This window comes from Erinaceus europaeus, chromosome 13 (assembly GCF_950295315.1).
Source record: "Erinaceus europaeus chromosome 13, mEriEur2.1, whole genome shotgun sequence".
Lineage (NCBI taxonomy): Eukaryota > Metazoa > Chordata > Mammalia > Eulipotyphla > Erinaceidae > Erinaceus > Erinaceus europaeus.
The window spans coordinates 28,909,044-28,929,550 of NC_080174.1; the positions used below are offsets into that span (position 1 = coordinate 28,909,044).

At 38.5% G+C, this 20,507-nt stretch overlaps 1 protein-coding gene and 1 pseudogene across 11 annotated transcripts in view; one reads left to right on the forward strand and one right to left on the reverse strand.

Moving 5' to 3' along the window:
* The window catches only part of SNX14 (sorting nexin 14), a 98,084-nt gene that overhangs the window by 6,622 nt on the left and 70,955 nt on the right, over positions 1-20,507 (reverse strand). For all 11 annotated transcript variants that reach the window (XR_009553680.1, XR_009553679.1, XM_016193579.2 and 8 more), the window contains 5 exons: positions 20,213-20,296; positions 15,950-16,050; positions 8,728-8,839; positions 3,135-3,175; positions 2,883-3,002 (listed from right to left, as the gene is read on the reverse strand). Coding sequence is in view for 9 of the 11 variants with exons in the window: in XM_016193579.2 (XP_016049065.1) it covers positions 2,883-3,002; positions 3,135-3,175; positions 8,728-8,839; positions 15,950-16,050; positions 20,213-20,296 (458 nt within the window). In the remaining 2 variants the exon portion in view is untranslated. The remainder of the gene's footprint in view (positions 1-2,882; positions 3,003-3,134; positions 3,176-8,727; positions 8,840-15,949; positions 16,051-20,212; positions 20,297-20,507) is intronic.
* LOC132532516 (U6 spliceosomal RNA) lies at positions 9,142-9,393 on the forward strand (annotated as a pseudogene).

Genomic DNA, 20,507 nt, shown 5'->3' on the forward strand with positions numbered 1-20,507 from the left:
CCGGGGGCTCGAACCAGGATCCTTAAGCTGGTCCTTGCACTTTGCACCACCTGTGCTTAACCTGTTGCGCTACTGCCCGACTTCCTGTCTTTTTACTTGTTATTGTTGTTGTAGTCATTACTGTTGTTATTGTTGTCGTTGTTAGATAGGACAGACAGAAATGGAAAGAGGAGGGGAAGACAGAGGGGGAGAGAAAGACACTGCTTCACTGCCTATGAAACAACTGCCCTGCAGGTGGGGAGCCAAGGGGTTCAAACTGGGATCCTTTCGCTGGTCCTTGCGCTTCACACCACGTGTGCTTCAACCCGCTGCGCTACCGCCCAACTCCCAGTAGAAAAAAATTACATTGTCTGTGTCCATTTTAGGCACAACAGATAACTCACTATTGTTAATGATCCCATCCTTTATTTAGAAAACAAATGAAGTATGTAAACATATAAGTGAAGGCTAATTCTGAAATGAATATGATTTAAATATAATGAGTATTTAGAAATAAATATTAAGTTTCTTTTTCTTTGTTAACCAGAGCAGAACTAACTGCTCAGTTCTAGCTTATAGAAGGAACATGGAATCTAGTGCCTCAGGCATGAAAATCTATTAAGTAAACTGCTGTTATTTCTCCTACTTCTCAATATTAAGTTTTCAGAAAAGTTTATTTAGACAATAATAGTCAAAGCCCAGAAAGATCTAGACAATGTAAATAAAAGCAAGGCATGTAGAGCTATTTATAGTAGAATTGGTAAAAATGCAACTAGATCTTAGTTCTAGTTAGCCCTAAAATAAGCAAAAAAAGGTTTATCAATAATAAATAGCAGAAACTAAGGAAGTCAAAATATCTGGTGATAGCATAACAGTTATGCAAAGAGGCTTTCACACCTGAAATATATAAAACATATATAATTTATTTATTTACTTGAGTGAGAGAGAATATAGAGAGAAAGACACACAGAAATAGACCACAGCACTGATCAGCTCTGGCTTTTGGTGGTGCTGAACCTGGGACTTTGGAGCCTCAGGCATGAGAGTCTCTGCAAAACTATTATGCTATCTACCCCCCCCCCGTCCAGTAAAGTATTTGCTAAAATAACCTGACAATATAGATCAACAAAGCCAAAGGATAGATAAAATAAATGAAATCTTTGGCAAATTTGGTCAGTAAGGAAATAAATAAAAGACACAATTTATTCATAACTATAGATATTAAAAAAGAGGATTGACAACTTCAAGCCAAAACTTCTTTGAATTTAGATAAAATGAGAAATTGGCAAAAAAAAAAAAAAAAAAAAACCCCAGCATTCCATCAATTTTCCCCTCATATTAAGTGATTTATGAGACTATATGTTAATAAGAGTGTATATTAAAACCATTTCCACAACCGAAAGTCTGTATCCCTCCCCCCCACCCCCTTTTTCCAACTATGACACCATTTCCCTGTGGGGAAATTGTGAGGAGCCTCACAAAACATTAAGCCAGCTCCCCCTGCTCCACCCTGCATTCCTGATACTGTGGCCTATCTCCATAATAACTGTTTTGCCTGAAAGATCCCCACTCATTCCATTCCTTTGATCTATCTTCTTTCTACCCTCAAGACCCGCCCTGCCTCCAGGGTAGTATTAATTCCACCAGTTAAAACCCTCGCAACAGTTGCTAAGGAAGTTCCTACCTTTCCAGCCTTTCTCCACCCCTTTCCTAGCCATTTCCATTTCCAACTTGCTGCTTCTGGGTCTGTCTTTTAAAAGTTGTGGCTCTCTGATCAATAAAGAGATATTGCATTGTCTTGCCACCACGTATTCGGTTCCTGAGTCATCTCCCTTGCATGGCTGAATGAGTAGCAGCCCAGGCTGGCTCCAGTTCTCTCCAACCCAGAGAGCATGTGCCTGGGAAGAGGCACCCCCACACTAGCCCAGCTTCTCCCCAGACAATAACCTGGGTCTACCTACATATTAGCTGTCAGGCTCAGGCAAAAACTAGTTGGGTCATGGGCCCCTTGGACTATACCTAAAATAGACCTATTAGCTTTTTCCAAAACGGAGACTCCAAATCTCCATCTGCAATATTCTTGGTTCATGACTAGTCAACAGTTTGTTCTGCTTTTTATCTTAACTCTTTTCAGGTACCAAGTTCCAGATGATACCATGATGGTAACTTAACTTCCCTGGGCAAAGGACCCCATCATGTGTCTTGGAGCCCTGCCTCCCCAGACCCCTGTCCCACTAGGGAAAGAAAGAGAAGCTGGGAGTATGGATCAGCCTGCTAGTGCCCATGCTCAGCAGGGGAGCAATTATAGAAGCCAGACTTTCCACCTTCTGCATCCCATAATGAACCTGGGTCCATACTCCCAGAGGGATAAAGAATAAGGAAACTATCAAGGGAGGGGACTGGATACAGAGTTTTGGTGGCAGGAATTGTGTCCTCCTATCCTATAGTATTGTCAATATTTCCATTTTATAAATAAAAATTTTTAAAAACTATCAAGCTGAAAGAATGAAACAGTAATTTTGAAGGATATTATAATCATTAATGAAATTAAGCTGGTTGTGGAAAATTTCTACACACAAAACTCAAGATCTGAATGGCTTTCCCAACAAGTGCTACTGAAGTATTAGCATCAGATAAACAAATATATTAGAGCAATTAAATCCATAAGAAAATCAATTATTAAAATCTCCCAAATATGGAAGTTCCAAAGTTACATAAGTATAATATCATAATTTTTTTTACATTAAGCAACCACATACCCATCTTAGACTGTACAACAAACTTCCATAGAAAGGAAATGAAAGTCCATCCATTTCATTAATACAGGATTCTCCTTATAACAGAAAAGTTATTTCAAATAAAGCAGCTTCAAACTTATAGCTCTTTAAGGCAATGTACATTACCTTCTTGTTGTTTTCTGAAGTAGGACTGAGAATGGTCAATTCTGGTTTACTTGGTTTAGGTTTTGGAGATTCACAAGAATTAATGAAATTCATGATGAAAGGCTCCAAATGTTGACCTTTCTGTAGTCATAAAGAGATCACAGTTTGAAAATTGAACACCAAGATTATGATTTTATAATAACATAATAAAACTTATTAAAATAAATATGCTTATTTGTCATGTTATAGAATACATATAAATCAAGTATTCACCTCTTTCATTAATTTTCCAGGAACAGACTTTATAATTTTTCCTGCAAGTAAAAGCAAAATATTAATTTTATAAAGGTATATAAAACTTTGTAACTGCTCATATGAAAATTTCACTGAGTAATTTTAAATATAAAATAGTCAGATATAAAATAAAACTTAAAAAGTATTTTAACTGCCCATTTCACAAGTAGAAGAAGCAATAAATATAATATTCTTGTTTTTAATATGATGTTTTTAACTACATACAACATTTGGGATTTATTTTTAAAATAATCCATTTGGTGGAAATGGGTGAAGGGAATGAGACAAACCAAGTGCTGATAAATACTGAAATAGGATGTGAAGATATATACAAATTTCTCCATTTCTATGTATCCTTGACACTTCAATATGAAAACTTATCAAAGGATTTAAGTAAAGGCAAATATACAAAGATACATAAAAGTATGCCAAAAGAAAAAACTGAAGAATTATGACATTTTAATTATCTTAATAACATATTCTGAATTTTACAGTCAAGTAGAGAGGGTGGTGGAGCATTTGGTAGAATGTACATCTTACAACATACAAGGGCCCTGGTTCAAGCTACCATCCTTAACTGCAGGTGGGGGGAAGATTCATGAGTGGTGAAGCAGTGCTGCAGCTATCTTTCTCTCTCCCTGTCTCCCCCTTCTCTACAAACTCCTCTCTGTCTCTATCCAAAATAGACAGGCAAATACACAGACAGACAGACAGGCAGATAAAGACAGACAGACAGATGGGTATGGTTATGCAAAGACTGACTGTGGCCCGAAGTCTAAGGTTCAATCCCCTGCACCACCATACCAAAGCTGGCCAGTGCTCTGGTTTAAGAAAAAACAAAAAAAGATACCCAGATAAACTGGCAGACAGGAAGAATAAATAGATGGAATTTATTGTCTGGGGGCCAGGAAGTGATGCACCAGATAGAGTGTACACATTACTGTGCACAAGACCAATGTTGCACCTGCTGGAAAGAAGCTTCACAAGTGGTAAGCAGGGCTGCAGATGACTCTTCCTCTCCCCTCTCAATTTCTATCTCTATTCAAGATAGATTAATTTTAAAACATGTATATTCTGTTTTTGAGGGGCAACATTCACAACTTTATTATGACTACAAATCCCTACCTATTCAAAGCTGGAGTTACACAAATGTGTACAGAGGTGGGACTTTGGGATGTGCTTATTCTAATATGTCCATTAACCAGTTTTCTGTGGGGACTGGGATAGTGGGGTAGGAGGGAGGTCTTAATGTTACAATATTCTCAATTATTTGAATTTTTACCATGACCGTGAATAATTTATATAATACAAGTATATTTTTAAATTTATTTATTATTATATTTTATTTTCCCTCCAGGGTTATTGCTGGGCCTCAGTACCGGTATTACGAATCCACTGCTCCTGGAGGCCATTTTTTTCCATTTTATTGGATAGGACAGAGAGAAATTGAGAGAGGAAAGGGAGACAGAGAGGGGGAGAGAAAGACAGATAAAAACTGCTGACCTGGGAGTTGGGCGGTAGTGCAGCGGGTTAAGCGCAGGTGGCGTAAAGCGCAAGGACCGGCATAATGATCCCGATATGAGTCCCTGGCTCCCCACCTGCAGGGGAGTTGCTCCACAGGTGGTGAAGCAGGTCTGTAGGTATCTTTCTCTCCCCATCTGTCTTCCCCTCCTCTCTCGATTTCTCTCTGGCCTATCCAAAGATAGCGACAACTGTTGGGAACATGTGTGAGCCTGATAGAGCTTAGGGAGAACCACCCCCATCTTTGGATGGAGGTCTGAGAACATAACCTCTTGGTAAGTCTCTCTCAACCGAGGTGAGCATAAGGGGGGAAACTCAGACTTGGTTCTTTCCTTCTTGATTCTCAGGCCCACAGATACCCCAGTACTTCCCTCCATTAACTGCAGGCCACATGGCCACAGATTCACTCATTCAAAGTCACCTTCTGATCACAGAAGAACACACCTTATCACACACTTCATCACACACCTCAGACCCCAGACAAGAGAAATGCCAAACGATATGGCCTTTTGATATCCATCTTCTCTCTGTCTCACCCTACGGGTTTAACCCCTATGCTTCTCTCAAATACCTTTGGATAATTAAGTTGCTTGTGTTATGCAAAATAACTGTCTTGTATCTCATCAATTCCTGTCATACCAACCCCCTACCTTAGGGGCATGCTGACTGTTAAGAAACCTGTAATTTCTGTCATATTGCAAAAATAATTACCTCCATTGCTTTTCTATTTAACTCATGTCAATTTTGCTAATAAACGGACTCTAGGATTCTGGGACTCAAGGACTCAGATTCTAGATTCACGCTAAGAGTCCCCTGGTGTCTTTTACTTCGTGTCACCCCTGTCGTGAGCGAGAAAGAACCAGCCCGTTACCTTTCCCCTGGAGGACACCCTGCCGGAGAAGGAGAGAGACACCCCGAAAAACAACAATAATAATAATAGCCACAACAATGATGGAACAACAAGGGCAACAAAAGGGGGAAAAATGGTCTCCAGGAGCAGTGGATTCATGGTGCAAGCACTGAGCCTCGGCAATAACCCTGGGGGGGGACTGCAGACCTGGGTGGAAGGTAGATAGCATAATGGTTATGCAAAAGGACTTTCATGCCTGAGACTCCAACATCCCAGGTTCAATTCCCCGCACCACCATAAGCGAGAACTGAACAGTGTTCTGGTAAAAAAAAAACAAAAAAACTGCTGACTCGTTTTACCACTTGTGAAGCAACCCCCCTTCCAGGTGTGGAACTGGGGACTTCCAACTGGGCTCTTTGGGCAGGTTCTTGTGCTTCACACTATGTGTGCTTAAACCCAGTACACCACCACCTGGCCCCTTAATTTTTTAGATTTATATTCTAATCCTTTAGCCAAGATTTCTTGACCTTATCTCCAGATTTCCTTATTATAAAATGTATCAAACATCTTGAGATCTTTCCAAGTATTTAGAAATAATTAAAATTAGTCAAGATTGGAAAATATAGGTTAAATTTCTTTCAGTTAATTTAGAAAAAGACTTGTAGCAAGAGGTTAAGACATAATAGAGGGGGTTGGGTGGTAGCGCAGCGGGTTGAGCGCACAAGGCGGTGAGCACAGGCACCAGCATAAGGATCCCGGTTCGAGCCCTAGCTCCCCACCTGCAGGGGAGTCGATTCACAGGTGGTGAAGCAGGTCTGCAGGTGTCTTTCTTTCCCCCTCTGTCTTCCCCATCTCTCTCCATTTCTCTCTGTCCTATCCAGCAACGAACGACATCAACAATAACAATAATAACCACAACAAGGGCAACAAAAAAAAAGGGAAAACAGCCTCCAGGAGCAGTGGATTCATGGTGCAGGCACCAGCAATAACCCTGGCGGCAAAAGAAAAAAAAAAGACATAATAATAGAAAGTAAAAGTAGAGATCATTTTACAACATGCAAATCACACAACCTGCCTACTAGATTGTTTCTATACTAGCATCCCTCAATATTATCCCTGTCTCCTTAGAATTATCCTGGCTCTTTAGATAATTTTATCCTTTGCAATTCTCTCTTCTACATGTTCTTGCTAAACCAAATTATTTGTTCAATCTGATTTCAACAAACTTATATCTCTATTTTTTAAAAATGTTTCTTGGTCTCTCGTCTTATTAAACTCCTTCAACTGGATTTTACAAGTCAACAAAATGGAGTTACCCCTAATCTATTCCTTTTTAAAAAAAAATATTTTATTTATTTATTCATGAGAAAGACAGGAGAGAAAGAACTAGACATCACTCTGGTACATGTGCTGCCAGGGACTAAACCTGGGACCTCATGCTTGAGAGCTCAACACTCCATCCACTGCGCCACCTCCTAGATCACCCTAATTTATTCCTTATCTCAGCCAGTAAAAACATTCATTTGGTGGTCCGGGAGGTGGTGCAGTGGATAAAGCATCAGACTTTCAAGCATGAGGTCCTGAGTTCAATCCCCGGCAGCACATGTACCAGAGTGATGTCTGGCTCTTTCTCTCTCCTCCTATGTTTCTCATTAATAAATAAATAAAATCTTTAAAAAAAAATTCATTTGGTTTTCAAAATAAAAACATGGATGGATCATCTTTGATCATTTTTGTTCTCTTTTAGTCAAAACCTGTCAGACTTACCCAATTCTATCTCCTAAAAAATATAGAACCAAATAGAAAATGTCCTTATGTTTTCTCCTAATAAAAGACTCCCTGCACACAAAGAAAATATTTTGGCTCAAATAAATGTAGTCATTTGAAGAGATACAGATGCAAGCCAAATATCCACTTGTAGTTATGTTTTGTTCAGTTTTACCAGAGCATTGCTCAGTTCTGGCTTTTAAAGCTATGAGCTCAGAGCCTCAGGCTTGAAAGTCACTTACATAACCATTATGCTGCCTACACAGCCCAGCCCCCACTTATAACTTTTAACAAATACATTTTTCTCTATATGCAACTCTTCAACTCTTATTAAATAACATATTTAGAAATATGCATTTTTTTTAAACAACTTTATTGAAACTTTTTTTTTTAAGCTCCAGGATTATTGCTGGGGCTCAGTGCCAGCACTATGAATCCACTGTTCCTGGAGCTCATTCTCCCCCCCCCCCCCTTTTATTCTTATTGGGATAGGGTAGAGAAAAATTGAGAGAGGAAGGGAAAATAGAGAGGAGAGAAAGACAGACACCTGCAGACCTGCTTCACTACTTGTGAAGTGACACCCCTGCAGGTGGGGAGCCAGGGGCTCCAACTTGGATCCTTGTGCTAAGCTGCCAGTCCTTGCACTTTATACTATGTGCACTTAACCCAGTGTGCTACCACTACTAAAACTTTTCCAGCTTTTTCAAACTTTATACAAAAGAAATCAATGTATATATAGTGTTATATATAGTGTTTATTGCATCTTTTACCCAACATGTTTTCAGGATTACCTACATTACTGCAAGTTAACTATACAGTATAGGTATTCATCTTAGAAATCTACCACAAGTTTATCTATTTCACATCTGATAAATATTTGCATTATTTCTAGTTGGGCAATGTCTTATAAACAATGCTGCTGGGGTCAGGTGGTAGCGCAGTGGGTTAAGTGCATGTGGCACCAAGCACAAGGACTGGTGTAAGGATCCCTGTTTGAGCCCCTGGGTCCCCACCTTCAGGGGAGTCACTTCACAAGCAGTGAAGCAGGTCTGCAGGTGTCTGTCTTTCTCTCCCCCGCTCTGTCTCCCCTCTCTCCATTTCTCTCTGTCCTACCCAACAATGACGAAGACATAAATACCAACAATAATAACTACAACAACAAGGGCAACAAAAGGGAAAATAAATATATAAAAATTGTTTTAAAAAATGCTGCTATAATAACTCTTATATGTAGATACAAGATTCTCCAGTGTCTTACAGAGGAATTGCTGGGTCATTCAGTTTTATAGCAAAATACTTTTCCAAATAGTTTTCCCCTTTAAATTCCTAATAATGTTGTACAAGAGATCCTTTGAAGTTCACTACATAAACAATTTTTCTAAGTTAATTTCAAACAGTTTATCCAAATATATATGACTCTTTAAACTGACTTACCAAGATTTACATCTGGAAGTATCTTATCAAGAAACTGTGTTTCCCCACCATTGGGAGAGAGAAAATCTGCCAGAAGTTGACTATTACTCAGTTCTGGATGTTGTAGAAGTTTCTTAAATGAACAAAAAAGAAAAGAAGAAATACAGTGTGTATATATAGAAGGGTGACCAAAATTATTCTTTAACCAAAAAAATAACACTGAGTTCCCAAAGTTAATTTATATTCAGAATAACGTAATTGCATTTTTAGAGTGAACAGTACATAGCAAGTAAGACAAACAAATCTGAGCTGTGGTTTTTCAGATTACTTTGCTGTGCTGTTTTGTTTTACTCCCATCAAGGTGATCACTAAGACGCAGTGCCTCTAAATCAGTTGCAAAATATCATGAGTTGAATCTATATAAAAGAAATACCAGTGCATCAGCAGCACATACACTAAAATTGGAATGACACAGACATGAATGGTGGAGCGTGGATAACATAATGGTTATGCAAACAGACTCTTATGCCTGAGGCTCCAAAGGCCCAAATTCAGTCCCCCATAACACCAGAAGCTAAAGCTTAACATTGCTCCAGGTTAAAACACACACACACACACACACACAGAAGATTAGCATGGCTCCTTGTACAAGGATGACCCCAAATTCTTGAAGCATTCCATATTTTTTTATTCTAACACTGGGCTTAAAGTGTTACAGCAGGGAACTGGATGGTAGCATAGCAGGTTAAGGGCATGTGGCATGAAGCACAAGGACCAGAGTAAAGATCCTGGTTCGCTTCACAGGCAGTGAAGCAGGTCTGCAAGTGTCTCTCTCCCCCTCTGTTTTTCCATCTTCTCTCCATTTCTCTCTGTCCTATCCAACAACAATGACATCAATAACAACAACAATAAAACAACAAGGACAACAAAAGGGAATAAATAAACATTTAAAAAATTGTTACACGGGGGTCAGGCGGTAGGTAGTACAGTGGGTTAAGCGCATGTGGCGCAAAGTGCAAGGACCTGTATAAGGATCCCAGTTCAAGCCTCCGGCTCCCCACCTGCAGGGGAGTCATTTCACAATCGGTGAAGCAGGTCTGCAGATGTCTATCTTTCTCTCCCCCTCTGCTCTCCATTTCTCTCTGTCCTATCCAACATTGATGACAACAATAATAACTACAACAATAAAGGGCAACAAAATAATAAATATAAGTAAAGAAAAAAATTGCTACAGTATTTCTAAAAATAACTTTTTTACCCAAATCCTGAGTAACCTTAGACCAGATAAATCAGGATCACCTAAGATATAGTTATTAGTAGATAACGGTAAATGACATAAACCATGGTGAGGTCAAGTATAGTATGATAAATTCTAACCATGGGATTTGCAAAGTAAACTAAGCTCCTAAGTAACTTGGCTATAAAAATAATTATCTATTACCTTCTTAAACTCTAAGACAGCAAGGAACCTTCCCCATTTTCCTTAAAATCCTTATTTCTCCTCGTCCTGCAACCTCTGGAACTCTGCCTTTCTTGACGCCTCTTCTCTTGATCCCTTACCCTGCTATATTGCCTCTGCTGAGCTCAACTAAATCAATGCAAACAGTGCCACCATGCCACATTATGGCGCTACTACCTTTTCATTTTGGACTGTAGCCAGAGACACCAAGTCAAAGATGCCAACCTTCCAACTCCAATAATCTGGTGAGACCTTTCATAACACATGGGACTACCTAGTTCCATTTTCAAATAGCACACTCTCTAACAAACATACAGACCCTAGATATAGACTAAGGCCCAGGGAAATGGGTACATGTATACACATATCCATAAATCAGGGAGAACTATATACCTCAAAGTAAAAGTGCTCAATAGTCCGCTGTGATTAGATTTAGACCTAATAATTTCAGAAAGCAAATAGAAAGGTCTAAAGAAAGCACCATAAATAGTCTAATTCAATATTTACTACTTAGCCCTAGACATCCTCCTCTCATATCACCTACTTCACTTCCATTAGTCATTCTACTCAAATAACTAGACAAAAAAAAAGTAAGATGTATCCCAAATCTCTTCTGACAGTACCAACATTACTGTCAACCCTTGATAATCTCTAGAAGAAACATTGTATACAACTGGCCAAGAGATATACTGGCAAAAAATAAAAATAAATTAAAAAATCAACTAAAGAACAACTACTGTCCCTATGACAACCTTTGTCAAAATCATCACTTAACTAAGACCCCACTAAAATCCTAGGTCTATTTCCTCCGTACCTTGAGGTCAGACCCCACAAACCTAACACCAATTAGGATACAACAAATGACACTCAATGCTTTAACAACTGGGAGAAAGTCCAAGTTCATCAGATTGAAAAAAAAAAAAAACTACAAAAGTTGGAAAAGGGCAAGAGATTGGCACACTTCAATGATGGTCTTTTTGGTCAATACCAGGCCACCCCATCATCTGGGGCTCTAGTCAGGTAATCCTTGGATTCCCACATAGATATATGATAGGTCTAGACAGACATCTAATATATCCCTCTCCTCTATCACTGGCCACTTCCATCAGGAACATCATTGTAAGCCCTCTTGTGGGTCTCTCTCTCTAGGACTTGCCCTCACTATAAAGCAATTAATGGTAGGAACTGCCTCACTCTCCAAAGGGAAGCCAGATCATCCTACTCTGCTACTCAAGGAAAACTGGTCCTGAAATGAGTACAGCCTAGAATGTCCCCAGCTGTGACCATGGACTGCAAGCTCAGACTGACAGGGACTCAGGCTCTTGTACTAAATGTGAATATATATATATAGGTCCTGGGTCAGATTGATGGAGTAAACAGTTAACTGTATTTATATATACACTTTCTTCAAGTTTGGGAGCTACTCTCTATCCTATCCCAGTTTCCTAGCCCTATTCTAAACTCTAACTACATCTTCTCAGACAATGTTTTTAGTCCATTTGCATGTTACCTATTGAGCTCAAACAAAAATTACTAAAATCATGAGCCCCTAGGAATTTACCTAAAATAGACTTCCTAGCTTCTCTCCACCCTGAGATCCCTATTCTCATCTACTCTATTCCTATTTTGGGTTCCTGTTTACCATCTTTTTGTTTGTTTTCTACCAGAGCACTGCTCAGCTCCAGCTTATGGTGGTGTAGGGGATTGAACCTGCAACTTTGGAGCCTCAGTCTGTTTGCATAACCAGCATGCTATCTATCCCTGCCCATGTACTGTTTTAATTTTATTGTTTGTCAAACTTTGTATCTCACAGCCTTTCAGCCATCAAGTTGCAAATGTTACTATGATTCCATCCTGACTTCCCTGGGCAGACAACCTCACCAAGTTTGTCCCAGAACCTCACCTCTCCAGCACCCTAACCAACTAGGGTCAGACAGATATAGGCTGGGGGTATGGAGTGACCTGCCAACGCCCATGTCCTGAGGAGAAGCAGTTACAGAAGATAGAAATCCCACCTTCTGCACCCTCAAAAGAAATCTGGTCCATACCCCTAGAGGGGGAGAAATGTTAGGGGAAGATTACCAAAGAGCTCTGAACTCCAATTCTATCAAGACCCAGAGAGAGAGGAGGAAAAAAGAAAGGACACTGGGAAATAGCAATAGTTGTAGGTCTGACTTAGAAAAGAAGACAGGACCATAGGAAAAAAATGAGATGATAGATAGATAGATAGATAGATAGATAGATAGATAGATAGATAGGGGTCAACCAATGTCTGGACCTTGGGAGAACTACTGCAGTTTCCAATGGAGGAAATGGAGACCAGAACTCTGGTGGTGGGAACAGTGTGAATTATAACCCTATTGACAGAGGACCTAGTGGGGGTTGTATATTCCATAAGTTATATGGAAAACTGAAAAATGTTATACATGTATAAACTATTTTATTTACTGTCAAATGTAAAACATTAATCCCCCAATAAAGGGAAAAAAATGAAAAAAAAAAAAAAAAAAGAATTATGGAGCCGGGCAGTAGTGCAGCGGGTTAAGCACATGTGGTGCAAAGCGCAAGGACCAGAGTAAGGATCTGGTTTGAGCCCCTGGTACCCCACATGCAGGGGAGTCGCTTCACAGGTGGTGAAGCAAGTCTGTAGGTTTCTGTCTTTCTCTCCCCCTGTCTTCCCCTCCTCTCTCCATTTCTCTCTATCATTTTTTGTTCTATCCAACAATGACAACATCAACAACTACAACAATAAAACAACAAGGGCAACAAAAGGCAAAATAAATAAATATTTAAAAAATTCTAAAAAAGAATTATACCCATTATCTCATAATTTTACAAATCAATATTAAATCACTAATTAAAAATAGTAATACTGTAATCTTCAATTCCCTATTACCAGAAAATATTTCTTCTAGAATAAAGTACTCTCATTCTTAAAAAAATAAATAAATAAATCAGTTCAATCAATGGACTAGTTTTATCAACAAAAACACGGGTTAACTAATACATATTGTGTTCAGATATTCTTGCAGTAATTTATGGTTATTTCATATCCAAATTTTCACATCATATCAAAAAAATTACACTGAAAATTATTTGGGGGCTGTCAATAGTCAAACACAAGGACTATAGTGCAATACCCCTTTACAACGTTAACTTTTTTTTTTCTTCCTGGGTTATTGCTGGGGCTTGCTTGGTGCTTGCCCTACAAATCCACTGCTCCTAGCAGTCATCTTTTTATAACTGTTGTTGCTGTTACTGTTGTTGCTGCTGGTGCTGTTGCTGGATAGGACAGACAGAGATTCAGATAGGAGAGGAAGACAGAGAGGAGGAGAGAGAGAGAGGCACCTGCAGACCTGCTTCACCGCTTGTGAATTGACACCTCTGTATTTGGGGGCAGGGTGCAGCTCAAAGTGGGATCCTTATACTGGTCCTTGTGCTCAGTACTATATGCTACTGCCCAACCCCCATTAATTTTTACTTTTATTTATTTTTTTAATGAAAGCACTGGTCAGCAATGGCTTATGGTGGTGTTGGAAATTGAACCTGGGACCTCAGAGCCTCAGGCATAAAAGTATTTTTGTATAATCACGATGCTATCTCTCCACCTAAATATTTTAATTTTAAAAGTATCTATTTTTTTTTTACCAATAAGTACCCATATTTAACTGAATTAACACACAATAAAAACAGAAAATTCCATGCCCAAATAAAAGATTTTGTAAAAAAGTAAATTAACAATAATGAGGGGGGGCTTGGATTGGTGATGAAAGTGGAATGGTGACATTTATGACAAGAAGATAAGAATGTGCCAACAACTGTTCTGTAAACCATTATTTCCACAGTAAAATGACTTGGAAAAAAAATATCAAAGTATCCACTTAAACACTGTATTAAAGAAAAATGATAATTTTAGATAATTTTTAAATAAGGAAATTTTAATCTGACTGAACTACCAATGGAAATAATGTACCAACGACATTGTTTATATAATACAATACAAACACATTTTTAAAAAACAATGGATTTAGTCCCAAATGTTAAAAAAAAAAAAATGCAGTCGGGGGGGGGGGTCTGGGCTACCCATGGGCAAGGACCTGGATTCAATTTCCATTCCCACTTGGAAGGAGAAAGCTTTACCAGTGGTGAAGCAGGTTTGCAGGTGTCTTCTACTTTTCTCCCCCTCTCCTATTTTTCCATCTCCTCTCAGTTTCTCTCTGTCCTACCAGATAAAAAATAAAAGAAAAAAGAAAGAAAGAAAGAAAGAAAGAAAGAAAGAAAGAAAGAAAGAAAGGGAAAAAATGGTTTCCACGACTAACCCTGGTGAAAAAATCAGAAGGTCCCAAAATAACTGGGAAAATATCGACAAACTTCAAAAGTAAAGGAATTAAAAAATAAAACAGAGGGAAAGATTCCAAAGTTCAGAAAACATTATATGTAAAAATCAAAGGAAATAGGGGCCAGGAGATAGTGCACCAGGTTAAGGGCACATAGTACCCTTCACAAGCGGTGAAGCAGGTCTGCAGGTGTCTTTCTCCTTCTCTATCTTTCCCTTCTCTCTCAATTATTCTCCGTCACACTCAATGAAAATGGGGAAAAGTGACTGCTAGGAGCAGTGGATTCGTAGTGCAGGCACCGAGCCCTGCGGTTACCTGGAAGCAAATAAAACAGAATAAAATGAAATAACAAAAACTACCTACTGTTCTTAAATTCCGTTTAACCTCTAACACAAAAAGATTCCATTTATTTCTTAACTTCTCAAACCAAAAGTTTTTAATTAAAATTTTATTGGCTTATCATTGGATTACAGTATTATATAAATTTAGAAGTACAATTTCATACTTCTATATGCACTTAAGTCTCAATGTACTCACCAGAAAATGTTAAACATAGCATTAAACAGAAAAACAATATAAAAATAACAAAAACCATCTATCATTCTTATGCTTCATTTAAATTTATATCAAATACTTTTCTTTCTTGCTTCTATTAGCTCTCCACATAAGACACTTTAAAATAAAACTAAAATTTTTTTCTCCCTAAGGAAATATATGGTATTTCATGGGTTATTTTCTTTTTCTTTTTAAATATTTTTTATTTATTTTCCCTTTTGTTGCCCTTGTTTTATTGTAGTTATTGTTGTTGTTACTGATGTCGATATTGTTGGATAGGACACAGAGAAAAGGAGAGGGGAAGACAGGGGGAGAGAAAGATAAGACACCTGTAGACCTGCTTCACCACTTGTGAAGTGACTGTCCTATCTAACGATGACATCAGTAACTACAACAGTGAAAAACAATGCCAACAAAAGGGAAAATAAATATAAAAATAAATAAGTAAATAAATAAATAAGAAAATAACCCGGTAGTCGGGCAGTAGCACAGAAGGTTAAGCACAGGTGGCGTGAAGCTGAAGGCCTGGAATAAGCCCTGTTCGAGCCCCTGGCTCCCCACCTGCAGGGGAGTCGCTTCACAGGTGGTGAAGCAGGTCTGCAGGTATCTATCTTTCTCTCCCCTCTCTGTCTTCCCCCTCCTCTCTCTATTTCTCTCTGTCCTATCCAACAACTATGACAACAATAAAACAACAAGGGCAACAAAAGGGAATAAATAAAAAAAAAATAAAATGAGTTTAAAAAAAAAGTATACTTTCGACAACAACTAAGTTCTACATATGAAAATAAAATTAAATATTTTGTAGTCACATTAATACAGATTTGGAGAGCAAAGAGTGTGTGCACAAGAGGCAAATTAAAGAATACTATTTTAAATTGAGTATATACTATACCTGTAGATATTCCTGAAACTCTTCTCTCTTTGACTTTAAGAATTCATAATTTTTGGGGCCAATGATCCTCTTGGAAGGAAGCTGGGCATCCGGAAATGTGCCTGAAATTTATTATATGGATGTTAACACTGGGAGTCGGGCGGTAGTGCAGCAGGTTAAGTGCAGGTGGTGCAAAGCGCAAGGACCGGCATAAGGATCCTGGTTCAAGCCCCCGGCTCCCCACCTACAGGGGAATCGCTTCATAAGCGGTGAAGCAGGTCTGCAGGTGTCCTTCTCTCCCCCTCTCTGCCCCTCCTCTCTCCATTTCTTTCTGTCCTATCCAACAATGACGACATCAAGAACTACAACAATAAAACAAGGGCAACAAAAGGGAATAACTAAATAAAATAAATATTTTAAAAAAGAAAGTTAATACTATATTCTGGTTCTGTTTGTTTGTTTGTTTGAAACCTAGTTTATGGAGTAAAGGATGTAGCTCAGTGGACAGCACCTATATCATCTGTTTAAAGCTCTGGGTTTGATTCCTGGCACTAAAACAAATGTAATTTACTATTCCTTTCACTAAACAGTCACCATAAGTAGACAAAGATTTTAGCCTTCTATTTGAATAAAACAAGTGTCCAAAATGTCATAAGATTATTCTGAAATTAATTAAACTCTATTAAACAAAATTTCAAAAGCAGATTTTCCCTCACAGAAAAAAAAAGGGTAGCATTATATGTCAATGCCATGTAAATATTAAGACAACATTTTTTTTTTTTTTTAACCAGATCACTGCTCAGCTCTGGCTTATGGTAGTGCAGGGGATTGAACCTGGGACTTTAGAGCCTCAGGCATGAGAGCCTCTTTGCATAACCATTATGCTATCTACCCCTGCCCAAGACAACATTTTAAAGGCATGAATATTCTTTACATTAGATAAGGTCTAACAGAAATTTTAGTACTCAAAAGGAAAAATATTACTGGTAGTCCAACGAACTTTGGTTGATCCAGGACTTTAAAGTATGAAGACAAATAATCTTCTTTCAATTCTTGAATAAAAAGAAAAACTTAGAGAAGGAAAAAAAAAAAAGATACAGATGGCATTATATGAGACTAGCAGAGGATGGGGGTACACAGCATAAAGGTTATGCAAACAGAATCCCAGGCTTGAGGCTCCAGAGTCCCAGGTTCAATCTCCCGTACCACCATAAACCAGAGTTGAGTAGTACTCTGATAAAAGAGAGAGAGAGAGAGAAAGAGATTTGCAGAGACAAAAAGAAAACTACAAAGGACACGAACAAACACAAAATCTTGGCCAAAATGATCCTGTATTTTTATCTTATTGCAATACTTTGCTTATGATGGGCTTAATTCTTAGAGCAGGATAAAGAAGCCCTCCTGCCTTATAAATTCAGAAATAACCTCTACTTGGATCAGGGATCATTCTTATAGAGCTTTTCTAAAATAAAAAGATTTCAGACACACTAACTCACCAATCTTACAAAATGATTCAAAATAACTCAAAATGTCCCAATATTAATGAAAATAATTAACTAAAATAAATACATACAGACAGAAGTAAGAAGAAAGAAAAGCATTTTGAAAAATGCTTTTCTGATTATCCTTAACAGAGCATGCAGATCTACTTTTTGTTTTCATTCTTAAATCTAAGAGTCACATCAACATTACATATAACGTAGCAAAAATATTTACCAAAGAAAAGAAGGGTGAAAGAATAAAGCAGGGGGAGGGGCTGGGTGGTGGTGCACCTCCTTAAGCGCATGTATTACAATGCACAAGGACGCGGGTTCCAGCCCCCGGTCCCCACCTGCAGGGGGAAAGCTTTGTGAGTGGTGAAGCAGTGCTGCAGGTGTCTCTCTGTCTCTCGCCCTCTCTGTCACCCCCTTCCCTCTTGATTTCTGCCTGTCCTTATCCAATAAATAAAGATTAAAAAAAAAAAAAAGAATAAAGCAGGGGGACCCGGCAGTAGTACAGTGGATTAAGGGATTAAGTGCACATAGTACAAAGCACAAGGATCCCAGTTGGAGCTTCTGGCTCCCCACTTGCAGGGGGAGTCACTTCACAAGCAGTGAAACAGGTCTGCAGGTGCCTAACTTTTTTTATCCCTCTCTATTTTCCCCTCCCCTCCCAATTTCTCTGTTCTATCCAATATAATGTTAAAAAAAAAAAAAAAAAAAGGTCCCCAGAAACAAGGCACTGAGCCTTGGAAATTACCCTGGAGGCAAAAAAAAAAAAAAGAAGAAGAAGAAGAAGAAGAAAGCAGATCAGGGGAGAAAGCATACTGATTTTCATGCCTAGGGCTCTAAAGTCTCAGGTTCAATTCCCCACATCACTATAAACCAGCAGTATGCTGTACTCTGATAAAAAATAAACAAATAAAATCAAGTAAATAAAGCAACTCTGAAACATCTAGTTTAAATTCTCTAATTAAAATTCAATTAGAAAAAGAACCTTTCTTAAAATGTAAATACATTTGGATGTTATTGCATATGAAGCAATGAATGGTAGCTGAGGAGGTAGAGTGTAGGTCTTTTGTTCCACCAAAATTCCAATATTCTTTTCTTGATGAAATATTTACAGGATTTTCTGTTGTCACAAGGGTACATTTCCAAATTAGAGTGCATGTTTTGCATGTGTAAAGATCAGGTTTGAATCCCAGTACTATGTATGTCAAAGTAGTACCCTGTCTATGTCTGTCTGTCTCTCTCTCTCAGTAATTTTTTTTTCTCCACGTGGCGCAAAGAGCAAGGACCCGTGTGAGGATCCCGGTTTGAGGCCCCAACTCCTCACCTGCAGGGGAGTCACTTCACAAGCAGTGAAGCAGGTCTGCAGGTGTCTGTCTTTCTCTCCCCATCTCTGTCTTCCCCTCCTCTTTCCATTTCTCTCTGTCCTATCCAACAATGACATCAATAACAACAATAACTACAATAATAACAATAAAATAATAATAACAATAATAACTATAGTAATAACTAAAAACAAGGGCAACAAAAAGGAAATAAATATTAAAAATTTTTTTTTTTTTCTCCTGCCACCAGGGTTATTGCTGGGGCTTAGTGACAGCCCTATGAATCCACCACTCATGGCAGCTATTCTTTCATTTGTGTTTTATTTGACATGGAGAAAAAAATTGAAAAACAAGGGGAAGATAGAAAAGGAGACACCTGCAGACCTGCTTCATGGCTTGTCTAGTATCCCTCCTGCAGGTGGGGAGAGCAGTCTCAAAGCCAAGTCCTTGCACATGTTATCATGTGCACTCAACTGGTGTGCCACCACCCAGCTCCTTTAAATCTTTTTTTTTTCCTTAATACTGTGTATGCCTTACATGAGGACCTGGGTTTGAAGCCCTGTTTGACCTGGGAGAACCAGGGACAGCACTTGAAGGCAACAACCAGGATGGAGAAGCAATGCTGTAGTAACTCTCCTCTCAATCTTTCTTTTTCTCTCACTCACTCACTCAGAAAAAAAAAAAAGAAAGAAAGAAATTAAAGAAAAGGAAAAGAAAAAATTGGGCTAGGGAGGTTGCTCAGTGGTATCACTGTCTAAATTGTTCTTTATAAAGAACAAACACCTCATCACAGACCCCTGCAAGCGTCAACCCGGCTTTGACCTAGCACGTTATGATTGGGCCCTCCTCAATCGCTATCAAACAGGCCATGGCCGGTGCGCCGCTATGTTCCATCGCTGGGGAGCCAGAGACGACCCGAACTGCCCCTGCGGCCACAGACAGACTATGACCCACATAGTCAACGACTGCCACCTCTCCAGATTCAAAGGAGGTCTCGAAACTTTACATCAGGCTCAACCTGAGTTGACTGGCTACGGAAGAAGGGCAAACGCTAGAAGAAGAACTGTCCAAATGTGAGATTCTGGATTCATGCCTCAATAATATGTAAAAATATAATTATAGCAACAATAAAATTGAAAGGTCTTAAATCACAAGAAGGAGGTAGCATATAATAATGCAGAAAGACTCATGTCTGACGTTTGCAGACCCCAGGTTCAACTCCCTACACCACTACAAGCCAGAGCTGAGCAGTACTTGGGAGGGGGCGGGCAGGGGGAAAGGGGCACAGTAAATATGCATTGAAAAAAATCTTAAAAATACTTAAAACAAAATGGCACACCCATATTATCAGTAGGAGTATGTATAAGTATGACTGTTACATTTCCTTGACACACAAACTTAAAATATAAAACAACAACAGTTTTCAAGAACAATTCTGCCATTCAGTATTTTATATAAAAAGCACAACATACCATGAAATTCTGTTAGTTTGGATTCAAGTACATAGAATTCAAGATATCTTCTATAGACAGACCAATGTTCAGGCTCATGCCCAACTGTAAATTAAAGAAATGTACACTAAGTAATAGATAATTTTACAAGCTGCTTCTAAAAGGATGAAATATTTAAAACATAAGTAAACAAATTTGGAGATTACTATGTTCTTAGTAATGTATCTTTAGCATCACGTTGACATATTCTGATCTAAGTAAACTAGATTAATACATTTCATGCATAAATTCATCTCAATAATATGTACTTTTCTTT